General features: G+C 34.2%; 1 protein-coding gene and 1 pseudogene across 5 annotated transcripts in view; both read left to right on the top strand.

Annotated features, from left to right (window-relative positions):
- Nucleotides 1–18,494, top strand: part of Lyst (lysosomal trafficking regulator) — a 152,773-nt gene that overhangs the window by 85,576 nt on the left and 48,703 nt on the right. For 3 of the 5 annotated variants that reach the window (XR_013426631.1, XM_040278134.2, XM_078023087.1), the window contains 10 exons: nt 2,208–2,348; nt 3,037–3,228; nt 4,464–4,642; nt 6,543–6,749; nt 13,089–13,265; nt 13,808–13,884; nt 14,159–14,347; nt 16,702–16,847; nt 16,925–17,021; nt 17,968–18,029. Coding sequence is in view for 4 of the 5 variants with exons in the window: in XM_040278134.2 (XP_040134068.2) it covers nt 2,208–2,348; nt 3,037–3,228; nt 4,464–4,642; nt 6,543–6,749; nt 13,089–13,265; nt 13,808–13,884; nt 14,159–14,347; nt 16,702–16,847; nt 16,925–17,021; nt 17,968–18,029 (1,467 nt within the window). In the remaining variant the exon portion in view is untranslated. The remainder of the gene's footprint in view (nt 1–2,207; nt 2,349–3,036; nt 3,229–4,463; nt 4,643–6,542; nt 6,750–13,088; nt 13,266–13,807; nt 13,885–14,158; nt 14,348–16,701; nt 16,848–16,924; nt 17,022–17,967; nt 18,030–18,494) is intronic. The other 2 variants (XM_078023088.1, XM_005320356.5) reach the window with 2 other exon arrangements.
- On the top strand, nt 15,041–15,140 carry LOC120887786 (U6 spliceosomal RNA; annotated as a pseudogene).

Genomic DNA, 18,494 nt, shown 5'->3' with positions numbered 1-18,494 from the left:
TCTATAGAATGTGAATTAGAGGAGAGCAAAAGAGGTAGTGGGGAGTCAAGGAGGGGTTGCTGCAGTAGTGAGGCAGGCAATGGCCTCTGGCATGTACTCGGTTAGAATGCACGTGGCATCAGAACCAGCTGTAAATTAGCACATGTTATCCAATAATCTGTGTTGATGTTAAAAGACCTCCTTAGGTTTTCCACAAAACCTGCTATTCCCTTTATACAAACATAATCTGGAAAGATAACTAAAACCACAAACAGGATACATGTGCGAGCACATGCACGTATGTGTACATCTGTGTTTAGAAGACTTTTATATGTACCTACACATGCGTTTACACAAATACTTAAGTATCTCCAAACAGAGTACTATTGTTTTTCTTAAATTTAATTACCTTTACAGACTTTTTAAAAAATATATTTATTTTCTAGGTGTAGATGGACACAACACAATGCCTTCCTTTATTTTTATGTGGTGCTGAGGATCGAACCTGGGTCCCGCACGAGCGCTCTACCACTGAGCCACAATCCCAGCCCAGACTTAAAGACGTTTAATACCAAATCTTTCAACTATTCACACTGATCCACTTATTTGTGTTCAAGGCTCTGCAGAATTTTAAAGTCCTAAAAACTTCACCCATATAGAAAAAATTTTAAACATATGTCTTATAGTAATTTAACTTTTTCTAAATAAAACTTCCATAGATGAAACTTCTGAAACATTCATGTAACTAAACTTTCTGCCCCTATGTCTTATTATTTATTACCTGAGCTGTCCCTCCTCCTGAGCTGGCCGACCTTTGTACCTCTCTTTTGTACCAGGTAGATTGTTTCCTGTCCCAGGTCTAGTGGTATACTGCACAGCTTCCTACATGACAGTAGATGCCTTGCAAACACCTCCCTTTGCAGGACCCCATCCTGCAAATAGCACTGAGTTCCCCTCTCTTCAGAGAACAGAGTCCCAATTCCCTGGCCTCTGTGTCTCTTCTTGGCATGGATATATATATAAGGGAGAAAGATGTAATTTTGCCTAAATGACATCATGCTGTGTACCTACTATTTACAAACTGATTTCTATTTCTAATTAATATATTATAGACATATTTCCATATCAATAAACATTTTAATGAATTAATGTTAATCTCTTGAATTGATGTATCATGATCTTCCTTTTATTCAATAAACAAAGTTTTGTAACTTGTTTGTTTTTGCCATTATAAACAGGACAGTAAAGTACATTATTTTAAATGTATCCTCTCTGCTTCCTTGCATATCAATATCAAAAATTTTACGTGTCATCTGGATGCATGAAGTTAGTCAGCATTGGGATATTATTTATATATTAATTATATACATTATACATATGTATCTAAGTTGTCATTCATGCAGATAGTAAATAGTTTTGTATTATTAATATAATTCACATACAAATGAATTTCTTTTTTGTTTTTAGCCAATAAAAATAACAGCCATTAATAATTTTTTATTCTTTATAAAGAATGAGGCAGATATTGTGTTTCACATACATTATATAATTTAATTCAGAAAATAACACTCTTGATCCATTCATTCAATCATCAAATACTGAGTACCAACCATGTACCAGCTACTATTTTACTTGTCCTCTTGGAACTTGAATTAGAATAAGCAATAAGCATATAAATAAATATATTGAATATACTGTGAGATAATGGTAAATATCTACCTGTGAGGTAAATTTTATTATATTTCTAATCCACATCTTACATATGAGGAAACTGAGGATTAGAAAGAAATGTACTTAAGGTCACATCAACTCCATGTGGCTCGACAGCAGAAGTGCTAACATGCCCCCCACTTTCCCAGCATGCAATGCTGGATAGGACAGCATTCCTTCTTTCTGTTCCCTGCCCTCCCTCTGGATGGCAACTGTCAATCACGAGTGGGAAAGTGGTCAGAGACATAGACATCAGGAAAGAATCTGCCTGAACTAAGGACTCTGCCTGACAGTGTTATTATTGAATGCGACCAGGATACAACCAGGATATTTTTTGTTTGTTTCTTGTTGTTTCATCAGTGACTATACCCATCAAATGTGCAATGTAAAATAACTATAAAATTTTTAAATGTCTCGCAGGATAAGTCATCAAAACCTATTATAGTTTACTCATACATAAGTCATTTTTATAGAAGTTATTTATGGAAATTGACATATTTTCATGATTTAAAACAAAGGTTCAATTCCAATGAAGGGTTCCATTATTCCTCACCTGCCAAGACGTCATTTTGGTTCCTATGGTCAACTTCCGATGCCCTTCTCCTTCAGCCCATTAAATCAAGACTCTTCCCCCATGTTTTCTTCTGGATGCATTACAGGTGTGGTACCTTCCAGAGCAGGTGCAGTAATGGTGCAAGAGCACCACTCCAGTCTGTCCAATCTGACAAAGAATTTCTCAGAAAATATTCATGTAACACTGAATTCCAAATGATGCATCTGCACCAAATCATTCTAATAGCAAATCACTGGGCGTACATTCACTCTTCTAATCTCTTTATTTTTATTGTCTAATTTCTACTTTGTCATCATATATGATTTTCAAAACTACTTTATAAAATTCAACAACAGTAATTATCCAGAAATAGTAACATTCTTACTAAACATGACATACTTTAAAACTCTGTTGATGATTTTGAAACACAAGAAAGTGAAACAGTATTGGAAAATATTTTACCAAAACATTCTGAACCACTTATGCCCATCTAATACTTTGAGTATTTCAGAAGACTCAAACCTTCAGAAATTATATTCTTCCTGTTAAACTATATCATGGGCTTTGACCTGGTTATTTTGGACTTCAGAACGAGAAGTACTGTTGCACTTCTTGGAAAAGGGGAAAATATCACTTTCTTTTAATTTCTTTCTCTTTCTTTCCTTTATATAAATTCATTTTGTAATAAATAAGTCTGTCTTTTTGTGGTCTAATAACCAAAAAGTTGTAGTAAAAATAAATTTCTTGATTGTTGTTAACACTGGCTTTGCACATTTTAATTTATGTACTTGAAGGTCCTAGAAAATATCCCCTGGCTCAGACAGAATCTCTTCTGACAAAAATGCGCTCAGTGGCCAGCGACGAGCTCCACACCATGATGCAGAGGAGGATGAGCCAGGAGAGCCCTAGCCAGGCAACTGAGGCAGAGCTCGCCCAGAGGCTGCAGAGGCTCACTGTCCTAGCAGTCAACAGGATTATTTACCAAGGTAGGACCACAGAATTGACTTGTCCTTCCTCAGACAGCAAATGTAAAGAAAAGTAACTTCAGAGGAACCCATTAGGTTTCATTTTTTTTTTAATATGTATTTTTTAGTTTTCGGCGGACACAACACTTTGTTTGTATGTGGTGGTGAGCATCGAACCCAGGCCTCACGCATGCTAGGCGAGCGCGCTACATCTTGAGCCACATCCCTAGCCCCTAGGTTTCAAATTTTTAAACTGCATTTTTTTTCTGTTCTTAATATCTACATTATTAAAGGAATTTCTTACCTGGAATGGATAATCTGGAATAAAAGGATGATTTTTAATGTGTTAAATGGAACCCTAGATTGACTGTTGATTTTAGAGTAATTTGGTCTAATATTTTAACTTTTCTTTTGAAGTAATTATAGATTCACATTAAGTTGTTAAGAAATAATAGGGAGATCCTGTGTACCTTTTACTTTGTTTTCCCCCAGTGAATCTTGCAAAACTATAGTACAATATCACTATCAGGATAATGACAGGAGTTTGAGACCAGCCTGCGCAACACAGCAAGACCATATCTCAAAAAAAGGAATGTTATATAGATAGAAGTGTGTGATAGGTAGCAGATTGATTGAGGCATCATTGACAATGTATATGTAAGCCAGTACATCACATTTACACTTTAAATACCCACAATACACAATTCTGTTTCACAATCATGCCCAATAAAGCTGGAAAAAAAAATTTTAGGTAACCTCAGAAAGGCAGGGAAAAGAAAAGAATGATTGTTAATCACTAGAAAAGCAGAAAACCCAAGGGGGATATTTTGTCTTAACTTTTGTAATTTACATTTGGGGCAACAGTTCCCAGGCTATACTCCAAAATTGAATCAGGATTATCACATTAATTGGATTGTACATACAGTGAAACAGTTCTGCAGATCTAGCTATGCAAATATTATGAGGTCTTTATGTTTGATTTGTACAAGAGTCTTACGGTTCTAATAATTTTGCAGTTTAATTCATCTTTTCTAGTAAGTTAAATCTTAATGACTTAATGTATTTTTTAAATCTGCATTGTTTTAGGTGAATTCTTCCTCTACTGTATTGTATATACTGTCTTGTATACCGTCCCACATTTATATTGTGATAATTCAATTAGTAATTGCATAGAATATTTTTACAAGCATAATTGTTACTTATAATGATAGTATTGTGATTTGACTAATAATTTTTGTTTTTTTTTTAATTCAAAGAGTTTAATTCAGACATTATTGACATTTTAAGAACTCCAGAAAATGCAACTCAAAACAAGACCTCAATTTCCCAGACTGAAATTTTTGAGGAAAATATGCATCATGAACAGCCTTCTGTTTTCAATCCATTTCAAAGAGAGATGTTCACCTACCTGGTTGAGGGATTCAAGGTATCTATTGTAAGTATATTACTTAGGAAATGTTCATTCACACAAAAGGAATAGAGATAATATGTGTATATACTACATTTCCAAAATCTATTTCTTTGTGCTCTTTCAGAGAGTCTTCTGAAACTCAGACAACTTAAAGTTTTAATAATCAAGTAATATATATTGCTTATTTCCCCAATTCCAAAATGACTCACCTCATGCAACCTTGGTTTCTAAATCTATTCCCTGAAAGCCTTTTTCTAATCTTGTAGTATAGAAAGATCAGTATCAGAAAAGAGGAACGCTTTGAGATTACTCTGAGATATTAATCAACAGCCTATTTGTTTTGTTTTGTTTTTTCCCTATAGATAGGCACAATACCTTTATTTTATTTATTTATTTGTAATGTGGTGCTGAGTATTGAACCCAGTGCCTCACACGTGCTAGGCAAGCGCTCTGCCACTGAGCCATAACCTCAGCCCATATCAGCCAGTTTTTAAAGGACTTTACTTACAGCCATACTCTTGAGTTTCTGAATTTTGAAGTTTAGATCTTAGAGTAAACACACCCAACACCTTAAAAATGATTTAGAGAATACTGGCAGCATCAGGCTCCATTTATTGTTATCTCACCTGGGCTTCCATGGGTCATTTACAGATAATCCTGAGGAACAAATCAGTCAGTTCATGCCATAGATAACTAACACTGATCCAGTTCTAGCAGAACTCATAAATCATGACTCTGGCAGTTTCTAATCTAAACTAGATTTTAGTGTCCAGCTCTGGACAGCAAAACAAACTGCAGACTCACCTAGAATTAAGTCACTCATACAGAGCTCTTAGGACTTAGAGTAATTGGGAAGTCATTTTCCAAACTCAGAATCAACTCCAAAATGTACTGGTTCCAATTTTGAACTCAAGGCAAGTGATTTAACGAGAAGTCGGCTAGCTTCAGTGGTTGAAACAACCTAGGTAGTCATTTGTTAGGGAAAATTGATGGTCAGCTTATATACGTTCTTAATTTGTGAATGTTATGCTAAATGTTGTGGTACTAATTCTTTATTATGAATCCTTTCCCTTATTGCAAAGTGAAAGTGGGTGTATCTGCCATTGCTCTTTGATAATTTTGTTTTTGGTTTAATTTTTAATTTACAATACTAAGCCCTTGGTAATTTTTCAAATGGCATAAGACTTTAGCTTTTTCATCCATTTTTTTCTTTTTTATTGATAAAATGTGTGTAACATAAAATTTATCATTTTAACCACTTTAAAGAGCACAAGCTTGTGGCATTAAGTAATTCATGTTTTTGTGCACCACTATCTCTAGAACTTTTTCATTATCCCAAACTACAACTGTTCCTATTAAACAATAACTCCCATTACCCAGTCCCACCCACCCCCAATAAGCACTTTTAGTCTAAGAATTTGACTGTTCTAGATGCCTCATATAAGTGAAATCACATGATATCTGTTCATTTGTATGCAGCTTATTTTATTTAGCATACTGTTTTCTGGTTTCACCCATGTTGAAATATGTGTGGGCACTTGACTGCTATTTAAGACTGAATAATATCCCATTGTATGTATAGACTGCATTTTGTTCATACATGCATCCATTAATGGATGTTTGGATTATTTCTACTTCTTGGCAATTTTAAATAATGCTGCTATAAATGTCATTGCACCTCCATCTCTCTTAAACTCCCACCTATATGGGTACAATATGTCTAACTTTGAATATTGTTTTAATTCTAGAATTTTTTAAAATCTATAATGAAATGTATGCATGTCCATAAAAAGACTTATACAAAAACATCCATCACTGTTGGACTCGGCTTGTTCACTTTCTTCTATCATCTTTAGGGCTATATGAGGTTTGTATATTATCACTTAAGAAGTCTGATCCTAATTCACTCCTATTTTGATTTAAGGGTTCAAGTAAAGTCAGTGGTTCTAAGCAGCAGTGGACTAAAATTCTATCGTCTTGTAAGGAAACCTTCCGAATGCAGCTTGGAAGACTACTTGTGCATATTTTATCACCAGCCCACACTGCACAAGAAAGAAAGCAGATATTTGAAATAGTTCATGAACCAAATCATCAGGAAATACTGCGAGACTGTCTCAGCCCATCCCTGCAAGTAAGTATCTCAGCATTTGATAAAAGTAAGTAAAGTTTTCAAAACAATAACTGAAATTAAACTGTATTTTTATGATTAATGTCATGAATATAATATTCTTAACAAACTATTAACTGAGGTCTTTCTTGATTGTTTTATGTGGGGTTGATTTGGTTTCTCTGTTTATTTCCCAATCTTTATTCAGTGATTAAATTAGGAAGTTCTGTATCTGAGTTTTTGTAAGATCCTTTGTAATTTATTATCATATCTTGGAGTATTTTTTAAATAATTGGAAGCCTTTTTAAAAGTATTTTATTATCTATGAAAAACATATACTGAGTATCTCAAGTAAGAGTACATACAGCATATTTCAAAAAATGTCCAGTCAATTATGATGAAAAAATTTGCAATGATCAAAAGCAGTTAAAAGAATATTTAGAATATAAATTCTGTCACCTTAAGAGTGACCAATGGAGCCAGGCATAGTGGTACATTCCTATAATCCCAGTCATTCAGGAGACCAAGGCAGGAGGATCACAAATTCAAAGCCAATCTCAGCAATTTACCAAGGCCCTAAACAACTTAATGAGACCCTAAATCAAAAAACAAATACAAATGGCTGGAGATGTGACTCAGTGATTAAGTGCTCCTGGGTTCAATTCCTTGTATAAGAGAAAGCAATCAATGGAGAGTTTAAATGGTACATTGAACCATTTTGGAAGTCTACTAAATAGTTTCTTATAAAATTAAACATATGCAAACTCTTGACCCCATGCAGTTTTTAGATATTTACCCAAAAGAAACTAAAATGTATGTCCATAAAAAGACTTATACAAAAATATCGACGTCAGCCTTTTTCATAATAGCCAAATCCTGGCAATAACCTAAAAATGTACAGAGGCAGATGTATAAGCAATGTGTGATGTGTTTGTACAGCAGACTGCTGTGCAACAACAGTAAAGAGGAACAGATTACGGATAGCCCTGCCCTCGTAGATGAATCTCAACACAGCTGAGTTGGTGAGGGGACAGCCAAGCACAAGTGACGCATAGTCTGTAGTCATTCATATCAAGTCCAGGAACAGGAGAAACTAAGTATGGTGATAGGCTTCAGGAAAGCAGTGTCTGTGGAAGTGGTGGTGGGGAAAGGAATTGCCTGGAAGGGGTCATGAGGGAAATTTTTAAGGTGATAAAAGACTCCAATAGCTTATTTTAGGCAGTGGTTACATAGAGCAGAGGAGAGAGAATAGGCATGGGAGGGGGACAAGAGAAAAAGGTGGGTCGTGAGTTGCAATCAGATTCCACGCTTGTGTGAATTTGTCAGGATGAACCCAACTACTATGTATGTAAAACTCTAATTAAAAAAAAAAAACTCCTAGAAATAAGCATTTATCATCTATTTGTAGATTTTGTCGTAAGTTGTTCCTCAATAAAGAAGTTAATTGATGACATATTTAAAAAGAACAGGCATCTCTTTAATACCTAGAAAACTCAAATACATCATATAGGGTTGATACTCTCCTGGGATACCCTCAGGCACTCTTTCCAGCTGAGACTCTCAAGTGCACCGAGGGCACTGATTATCTTCCTTTTCCCAAAACAGATCATATTGTCTCCTGTTCCCTTCTGTGGAAAAATTTGAGGTGGTGTTTTTTCTTTCCTTTTACTCAGCAATGTTTCTATCCATTAAAAATCAACTCTGGGGGCTGAGGCTGTAGCTCAGTGGCAAAGTGTTTGCCTTGCATATGTGAGGCACTGGGTTCGATCCTCAGCACCACATAAAAATAAAAAAAGATATTGTGTGTTCATCTACAACTAAAAAAATATTTTTAAAAAAATCAACCCTGGTGTTAGCAACCCTCTTTTCCCCATCGGTTGCCTCCTCCTTGTCCATGTGTCAGTGACATCACTGTTGGACTCAGCTTGTTGACTTTCTTCTAAATCCATTTTGTCACCAGGGCCAGTCACCTACCTGCTGTGTCTCTCAGATGCATCCCTTTCTCTTTGGTCTGCCTTCCCAGTCTATCTCAGACTTTGCCAGTTTCCTTGCTTACTGTAATAATCTTCTTGCCACTTCCACACCAAATTACTGCACCTTATTTTTAAAAGCTTCTTATGGGAGCTTTCAAACATATCTATAACCTGGGAGAATCAGGAAAGAGTTCCCTAGGACTTTACCCAGCTATGTTTTTCTTTGTAATATTTTGAAGCAAATCCCAGGTATCTAATCATTTCACCTAGAAATACCTCAATTTGTATCTATAAATGGTAAAGATCTTTTTTACCTGCCACTCTCCGCAATATCAATAGTAATTTATTATTACCACTTAATACCCAATTAGTATTGAAATTTTCCCAATTTTTTTCTAATTTTTTTAATAATTAATTTGCTTGATTCTGGATCCAAGCAGAGTCCACATTTTGCATTTGTTTGGTGTCTTAAATATTTTTAATCTACATCAATTCTCTTCCATCATTGTATTTTTCAGGGTCACTTATTCTGTAGAGTTTCTCACATTGCAGATTTTACACAGTGACCATACCCTGTGGCTCTGGATCACAGGCTGGGCTAGATCCCGGTGTTCTTGTGTTGTTCTCATATCAGTGCAGGGGGCACAGACTGTCTGATTGCTTTGCTTTGCCTGATCCATCCAGTCTGTAGTGTACCATCCATCTTTAACCTAATAGCATACCAGTCATGAATTGCCAAATTCTGCTTCTCCCCTAGGAGTTAGAAAATAGTCATTTCCCTGAGTTTCTCATTCCTTTACTATCTATTTGTCAAAATTCATCATAGAGAAAAACTTTCCCTTGTCAATTATTTGACTACCTTAAAATATAGTCAGTGAAGGAAAGGCAGAATAAATATTTGTTTCTACTTTTTTTCTTTTAATTGTGCTGGGGGTGCAAGCCCGGCAAACATTCTACAATTGAGTTACTCCTCCAGCCTGTGTTTCTTTTCCTATTTATTAAATTTTAAAGTAATGAGTTGATTCCCTTGTAGTCTCTAACTTTTATATTGTTTTAATTTGAGGGATCTTTATGGACTCAAGTAGTATAAATTAAATTCTATGTGTTTTAATCTATTAAAGTTATTATTATTTGATATTCAAACTAATGCTGCAGAGATTGAAGTTTTTGTGTCCTTTTAACATGGCCTTTTCCACTTTTTACAAGTAAACAAGATTGATTTGATTTCCTTGATTTCTGGTACAGAAAGATGTCCCAGGTCTCCTGTAGATTTTCTTTCCCACAACCTGAACCATACTCCCCAGAAATCCCTGTTCTTCTTCTCAAGATAACAGTATTTAAGGACTACAATTCTAGGTACTAAGTGCATTCATTTCCTCTTAGTTTTTATTTCTTCTCAGTCACTTTAGTGGACAAAGCTAGGAAATAGGTAATTTTTTTTTTAGAAAGAAAAAGAAATCATGAGTTCATCTGGTAACTTTTTCCTTTTTGTGGATTTTATGTTTGTAGTTCTTTTTATTAATGTTGACAATTCAGATGACATTAACATAATTACTTGCTTTATTTTTCTGTATGTATACCATTTTTAAAATAAGATGTCACTAACAATTATAATTAGTGATGATAACTAATATTACCATTAATAACAATCCCACTAGATGTAACTTAATATTCTTTTGTGGTTCTCTTTGTTCTTAGGTTACTATCAGGAGTATACGTTGAAAATGAAGTATTATAAAATCACTTAAAATAATTTATTTGGTTATGCCATCAACTTTAACCAACTATTTAGGTTCTTTTTATTTTCTATTTTTACAGATTCCATTGGGTTTTTGTTTGATTTTTAAATTTAAAAAAATTTTTAATTTGTGTAATTTTCCCAAAGCAGAATTGTGAAACAGCATATTTAGAGAGCTTCTGGCTTTTTACTTGTGCCCTCCTCTCCTCCTTCTCCCTATAGGTAGTGTGTTCATTTAGTTTATTTCTGTTGAAGGTATAACCAAGTCTGTCCACAAACACACACATGCCTCTGTCAGTATCACCCCCTCTACTCAGCCTACAGGAAGGTAGTAAGCAGAAAAGCCTCTTCTGCCCTTACTTGCTTCACTTAAGAGTATGTCCACAGGTTGTTATGTGGTGGTGTACAGAGATTTCACCTGCATACCAGATAGCCTCCATTTGTAGTCTGCTTGGACCTTAAAGCCCCACGCTGTTTGTCTGCTATAGCAGATCAGTTTGTAGCCTCCACTCCTTCTAGGTAGTTCTGTCACTTCTCTTGTTGCTTCTTCACATCCTGTGCAGCCTACTGCCATGCTGTTTTATGCACAATGCCCTCTCCTGTGTCCATGAGCCTCTTTCCCTCTTCATCCCTAGACCCAGCTCACTCCGTAGCACCTTCAAAACCATCCTCCCTTTGTATGATCCACTTAGAACTCTTTCTTCTGAGAACCTTCATTGAAATTTTTTATTTTATGCCCTTTAGCGTTTTATTATTTTGTAGGGATACATGTTTAATAGAGTCGGTTCCTTTTTGTTTTTGAGCTTAAGTCTTGCTACTGTTGCCCAGGCTGGTCTCAAGCTCATAGTTTCAAGACATTCTCCTACCTCAAGCCTCCCAAGAAATCTGTTTTGTGAGGGCTAATTTAAAAAGAAAAATGTTTGCATCTACCCCCCGTAACACCTTTTATAGTCCCAGAAACTACAATCAACGAATAATTGATCGGAGGATGTTAAAATGAGATATTAGGAACAACTTAGTGTTAAAGAAAATAATTTGTTTCTTTGCATATTCAGAATGAATAAAAACATTTCTGATAGTCTTTCAAGATAACTTTAGAATGCCACCAAATACTAAACTGAAATATTTTACAAGTTATATCAGGAATGCTACTTTTAAGACATGTATATTCCAGTCATTTACCATTTTTCTTTATTTGCCAACTCTTCAAGCTTTTACTCACACAGCACCTGTTCCTTTTCCTCTTTTGGTCAGGTGACAGCTGTCTTGTGACTAAAGCAACTAAATGTTGCATTAAAATGAGCTTTGATATTTTCACCATTGCCTGTGTTCATCTTAGCTTCGGGGAAATTACATGATGTGATTCCATGTTAATTTAAATATTGCCCCGAATGTAATCATTTCCAGATCCATCTGTTGACATTTAATACTGTTCTCAGTTTAAAATGTCATAAAAGCAAATGCAGTGGTATTGATATCAATGCAAAATTTTAAAGCAAAATGGACAAGTTTAAATTGTTGACAAAATTAATATATTGTATACACATTACCATCTGATATAATACCCATAACATGGAAGGGTCACTTTATTTTATTTATTTATTTATTTTTGTGATTTTTTAAAATTTTTTTATTAATATATGATAGCGGAATGCATTACAATTCTTATTACACATATAGAGCACAATTTTTCATATCTCTGGTATACAAATTCACACCAATTCATGTCTTCATACATGTACTTCATACATGTACTTTGAAAATCATGAGCCCAAGTTGGGTTTCAGTTTGGATTGCAAAGAATAATTGTCTACCTTATGTAATGCTCTAATTCTGGTTGAGGGGCTGCCTGTAGAAGACTGACCCAAACCACTCCCCTGGACAAGCGTGTGGAACTCGGTGCTCAGATCTCGCTGGCTCCAGAGCTTTCCACCTCTTGCTCTCTCTGAAAGCAGTGAATAGATGAGCCAAGATAGGCTTTGTTTTGGAAATTTCACCAACTTCTCTTCTACTGAGCAAAAATCAAAAGAAAAGGAATGGAAAAGCATATTTCTTTCACATTTATGGTTTTTTTAAAAAAAGTTTCCCTTCTTTCTCTGAGAAAAACCAAGAAGTCTTTTTCTATATCCCCAGCTGTATTCCGATATCTTGTATTCCTTTAACAAATCCTCTCCAAAATTCTGTCCCCAAAAGTTAGCTAGCTAGTGTTCTGATTTTTAACCTCTGAAAATGGAAAATGTCAAATATACAGAGATAGACAGAATAATATAATGAACACTATGTCACCATCACCTGGATTTAACATTCATTAGTGTTTTTATTGTATTGGAGTCATGTCTTCTTTTTCTAAGTTATTTTAAAGTAAAATATGAAAATCATGGCATTTTCTACCTTTTTTGTTTAAAGGCGTTTTGTTCTGCAATAATAACATCATTACACCTAACAAAATCAACAGTTATTCTGTAATGTCATCAACATCCAGTGCCTAATTAAATTTTTTTCATTTGTTCCTGGAGATGTCTTTTTTACCTGATGTATTCAGATCAGATTCAAACAAATCAGTGTAGCAATTTAATCTAATTTACTATTAAATAATTTATTTGGAAGAAATAAAAATTCCTTATTACTAAAAAAAATATTATTTTTTTAAAGCATGGAGCCAAGTTAGTTTTGTATTTGTCAGAGTTGATACATAATCACCAAGACGAGCTGACTGAAGAGGAACTAGACGCAGCAGAACTGCTGATGAATACTTTAAAATTATGTGGTCACAAGTGCATCCCTCCCAGCGCACCATCAAAACCAGACCTTATTAAAATGATTAAAGAGGTGAGTCAGTGGAACCATGATTGTTCCCATTACCATTGAGTATAATTTTGAAAAATGTTTTAATTATAGAGTATCACTGATGGTAAACTTGAAGCGATTTTTTTTTAACTTTGTGCTTTTTCACTTTGAGAGAAAAAGAGTAGGTATTTTAAGGAGCTTTTTATTCTCTGTAGTCATCCTTGTCCATTGTCAGGAGCCTTCAGCAAAGGGAAGATTCTTATAGTGATAAGCAAGTTGATCCATACCTTGAGTTATGGGTTCTTCAGTAAAAAGGCAAAATAGGGGAGCAGGTGGCATTGTTATTCCATCCAGTTTAGAAGTGAACTCTTCTACCCTCACTTCTGTAACCCAAAGCATGAAGTAACAAAGGAGAGTGCTAGCATTACTTAGGTGCCTTATATATTTTAATATCCTGGTCTCCTGAAGATATTTTTTCTTGGGTTAGCTTGGTTTTAAAATTAGTTTTTTAGCCTCCATACCATAACATTGGCACATGACAAGAAAGAAATTTTATGTAATATATTATCATACAAATCTTTTAGGAACAAAAGAAATATGAAACTGAAGAAGGCGTGAACAAAGCTTCCTGGCAGAAAACAGTTAATAATAATCAGCAAAGGTAAGAATTTATGTGTTCCAAAGTCATATCCTGTGGGGATCATTAGGTCTCATGTTTACTTTCAGCTTTTCTGGTTTGGTTTGGTTTTTGATTTTCTGAGATTTTGAGTGGTAGGGCAGAGATCAAACCCTGGGCCAGGTGCATACCAGGCAAGAACTCTACCACTGAGCTATACTCCCAACCCTTGTGTAATCTTTCAGTTTAAAAGTACTGTGTTTTGATAAGTATTTAATATTCCATATTCACTTAACTTATGAACAATCTTATTATTTAGTCTCTTTCAGCGTCTCGATTCAAAATCAAAGGATATATCTAAAATAGCTGCAGATATCACACAGGCAGTGTCTCTTTCCCAGGGAATTGAGAGGAAAAAGGTGATCCAGCACATCCGAGGAATGTACAAAGTTGACCTGAGTGCCAGCAGACACTGGCAGGAGCTCATTCAGCAACTGACACACGATAGGTGAGCAGGGGAGGCAGTTTAAAGTTGTTTACCTGTGGATTCTGTAAGTGGGTGTTAAACACTGTTTTCACTCAGGAATTCACATTCACAAAATTGTTTCAATAGCTTAAACATTTTTTTGCTTAATCACAAGTGTTTTCTTTTTTTTGAAGAATAATCATAAGAGTTTTTTTTTAATTCTTGGAGAAAAAAAGGGGGGGGCATTAGCTCTTTCAGACTTAAAATTGACTTTAATTTTAAAATACAGTCGTTGCAAATGAATAGGAAAATTACTGAAGTAGGATAATTGAAAAAAGTGATCTTGTTTAATGTGATTTAGAAGATGCATTATGAAAAGAGAGAAATTTAAGTATTATTTTTTAAATTATTTAAGAAAATTGATTTATATGACTTAGGGTACTAAAACATTATTACATGCTGAGATAAATTATAGGTAGATGAAAGAATTAAACTAAAAAAGTTTATAATGTGGAAGAAAATAGAGCATCAACTCTAAAGAAGCTCTAATGCAACAGAAAAAACTGGAAAGAAATTTTTGGTTTTGAACTTTAATTTTTTGCTAGTGTAAAGATGAAAAAGCATTGAAGTCTATTTTTAGCAAGTTTATCAAAGAGTTAATATTTCTATTGTTTGGAAACCTTATGTATATTTGAAAGTAAAATATCATAATCCCTTGATTTCAAAAAAGCAAAAGCACAAACAGCATGTGTATTAAAATTGGAACAATACAGAGAAGGCTGGCATGGCCTCTGCACAGGATGACACACAGATCTGTGAAGCATTGCATATTTAAAAAAAAAAGATATAAACATACTTCTCATGTGAAACAAATAGAGCTAATAAGCAAATGGGAAAGCATTCAGTATTTCTAGAGGCTAATTTGATTTTTTTAAGCTTTTAGATACCCCATTTAACTTTTTACATTAAAAATATTTTTTCAGGGGCTAGTATCCATAGCAAGATAGTAACTGAGAATATTAATTGTCCTTGGGCAGAGGTCTGGTGGCATTGTACACTGTGACAATTTATGTCAGAACCCCACATTCTTTTTGTTTTGTTTTGTTTTTGTATTGGAGATTGAACCCAGAGACTCTTAACCACTGAATCTCATCCCCTGTCCTTTTATTTTGTGTTTTGAGACACGATCTCACTGAGTTGCTTAGGGCTCGCTAAATTGCTGAAGCTGGCTTTGAACTTGCAATCCTTCTGCATCAACCCCCTGAGTCCTTGGGATTATAGGCATGTGCTACCATACCCAGCTTCCTTACAAATATTTTTAACTCTAAAAATGTTTTAGTGATTCTATCATAAGGAAAATATTCAATATACATAAGACAATAAACATAAAGGTTTCCATCTCTGTATCATTCACAGTAGTGAATTGATTGAAAAGAATGTAAATGAAGAGTACTAGAAACATGGTTAAATACATCTACGTCATGGTGCGTCCACTCAGTGTAATATTCAGCAAACACTTGAAAAGATGATAATGAAGGTTATGCTGTGTTCAGTGAAAGAAGGCAGGACATGGAAATATATATGTAATAGCTATAACTGCAAATTAAAAACAGATGCATGTTTAAAAATGAAAGAATCTAAAGTTTAGGGTAGTAGGATTAAGGGTGATTTTATTTATTATTTTTAAATAAATATTTAAATTATATTTATTATTTATTTCTTTTTTAATATTTAATATTTAATTTTAATATTTATTTTTTAGTTGTAGTTGGACATAACACCTTTATTTTATTTATTTGTTTGTTTTTTATGTGGTGCTGAGGCTCGAACCCAGGGCCTCACATGTGCTAGGCTCTACCACTGAGCCACAACCAACCCCAGCCCTCTTATTTATTTCTAAAAATATTTTAATACTTAATGTTTAATATTCTTGTCAGCTAAAATATAAATTTATTTTAAAACATTTTATATGTGATACATATCACAAAAAGAAGCTAATTTTTTACATTAGGTAATAGACACAATGGGAAATGTAAAAAGTTAACTTGGAAAAAAGTTTTTTTCATTAGTTAACCATATAAAATCTAATGTGTTATATTATGTTGCTAAAGTTTTCATAGTAGGGGTAATATATCCTTTTTAAAAATTGAGTAGACACAAGAAACTAGAAGCAGAGCTTGCTCCAGAAGGGTGTTCAGAAACTGGGACTCAGGAGCAGAAGGATACATATTTTTTATATTATTCTTTTGTTCTATGTATATGCAGTCCTTAGCCTAAATATCTAAATACTGTTTTTTTAATTTAATAGATTCATTGCTATTTATTTACCCAATTTCTATTGTGATTTTTAAGGCTGTAAGTCCTTGGTGGCCCTTAAAATGTTCCTTTTTTTTCAGAGCTGTCTGGTATGACCCCATCTACTATCCAACCTCATGGCAGTTGGATCCCACAGAAGGGCCAAATCGAGAGAGGAGACGTTTGCAGAGATGTTATTTAACTATTCCAAATAAGTATCTACTGAGAGATAGACAAAAATCAGAAGGTAATAGTGGCTTCTTCCTCAGCACATTAATATGGCAGATTATGGTCATTAGATAATGTGTATGTCCTCCCCAACAGATGTGGCCAAACCACCACTCTCTTACCTGTTTGAAGACAAAACTCATTCTTCTTTCTCTTCTACTGTCAAAGACAAAGCTGCAAGTGAATCTATAAGGTAAATTTTAATCCACATCCACAGACATTCACTTTCTTGTGAATGTATGGTTTTTTTGTAGCATTGCTATAATATTCATTTTATAAATTGCTATGGTTTTAAGAAAAGTCCTAAACAAGAGAGGCTCAAAACAGGACATGGTTGGATAGCCAAATTCTAAATGGCATTACTGATAGCACAGTCTGTTACATCTCAGTTGTCATACTGTGTCTGACCTTTGTTAGCATACTTATATTTTTATAGTTGACTTTTTTTTGATAGCTCTATAGAGTAGATAGAGGTGCTGGTGATCTCATCAACAGGCAATATATTGTAGCAATTAAAGGTTCAAATTCCAGAATCAACTCCTCCTAGTAATCTAATCTTGGGCAAATTACTTATTAGCCTTTCTTTCTCAGTTTCCTTACCTATTAAAGGAGGGAAATAATCATACTCAAATTTTCATGGCATTGAGTGTTATGTGTGTCAGTGTATATTAACTGTTGATAGTATTATCACTACAGTTGCTGTGGTTGCTATTATTATCATGCCTATTTTATATATAAAAATCTAAGCCTCAAAAAAATAAATAACTTGACAAAAGAATAGAGAATAAAACTTTTCTGACTCCAAGATTCCCTAGTATACTAGGTTTTCTTTATGTATTGAAGTATCAGTGGCATCAAACAATATCTATTTTTTATTGAATATCTGAGATATTGAAGTCTCTTTTACATAGCCAAACCCTTATACTGTGTATACAGGAATTATAAGAATTTCTAAAGTGTTCAGTCTTTTCCTCCTCCACTGGAATGTTAAGACATAGTATTGCCCCGTGGGTTTTGACAAGATACCTCATGCTATTGAAACTCTAGTTCACTTTGCTGAAATCTTCCACTAGATAAAACTTACACTCTAAAAGTGGTCAAAACATTTAATCACAGTGATTTTAAATATGTTTTGCCAGAGTAAATCGAAGATGTATCAGCGTTGCACCATCTAGAGAGACAGCTGGTGAATTGTTATTAGGTAAGTCAATTTTGAAGAATTTTATATACAGTTTATCCTTAGATAATTTGAAGTGTTTTGACACATTTACATTATATCAGATAAACTTTCTCTAATACCACATGGCTATGACATTACATAGACAATAGTTTCCCATGATCTGCAGGAGATACATCTTAGACCCTGAGTGTGTGCCTAAAACCATAGAGCGTACTAAACCTAGTGTATACTTTTTTTTCCCTGTATACACATACCTATGATAAAACTTTGTGAATTAAGCACATTAAAGATTAACAACAGTAACTAAAAATAAAATAGAGCAATGATAACAATATTTAATAATAAGTTATGTGAATAACTCAAAATAACTCTCAAAATATTTTATTGTACTTTCATTTTTTCACCTGAAAGGAAACACTGTGGCTTCTCTTTGGCACATCTGAATTTCCAGCATCACCATTTTTTTGCTTGGGGGCCACTATGAAG

This window comes from Ictidomys tridecemlineatus, chromosome 10, assembly GCF_052094955.1.
Source record: "Ictidomys tridecemlineatus isolate mIctTri1 chromosome 10, mIctTri1.hap1, whole genome shotgun sequence".
Lineage (NCBI taxonomy): Eukaryota > Metazoa > Chordata > Mammalia > Rodentia > Sciuridae > Ictidomys > Ictidomys tridecemlineatus.
Note: the sequence above shows the minus strand (reverse complement) of the source record. Positions and strands in the feature narration are given on the sequence as shown.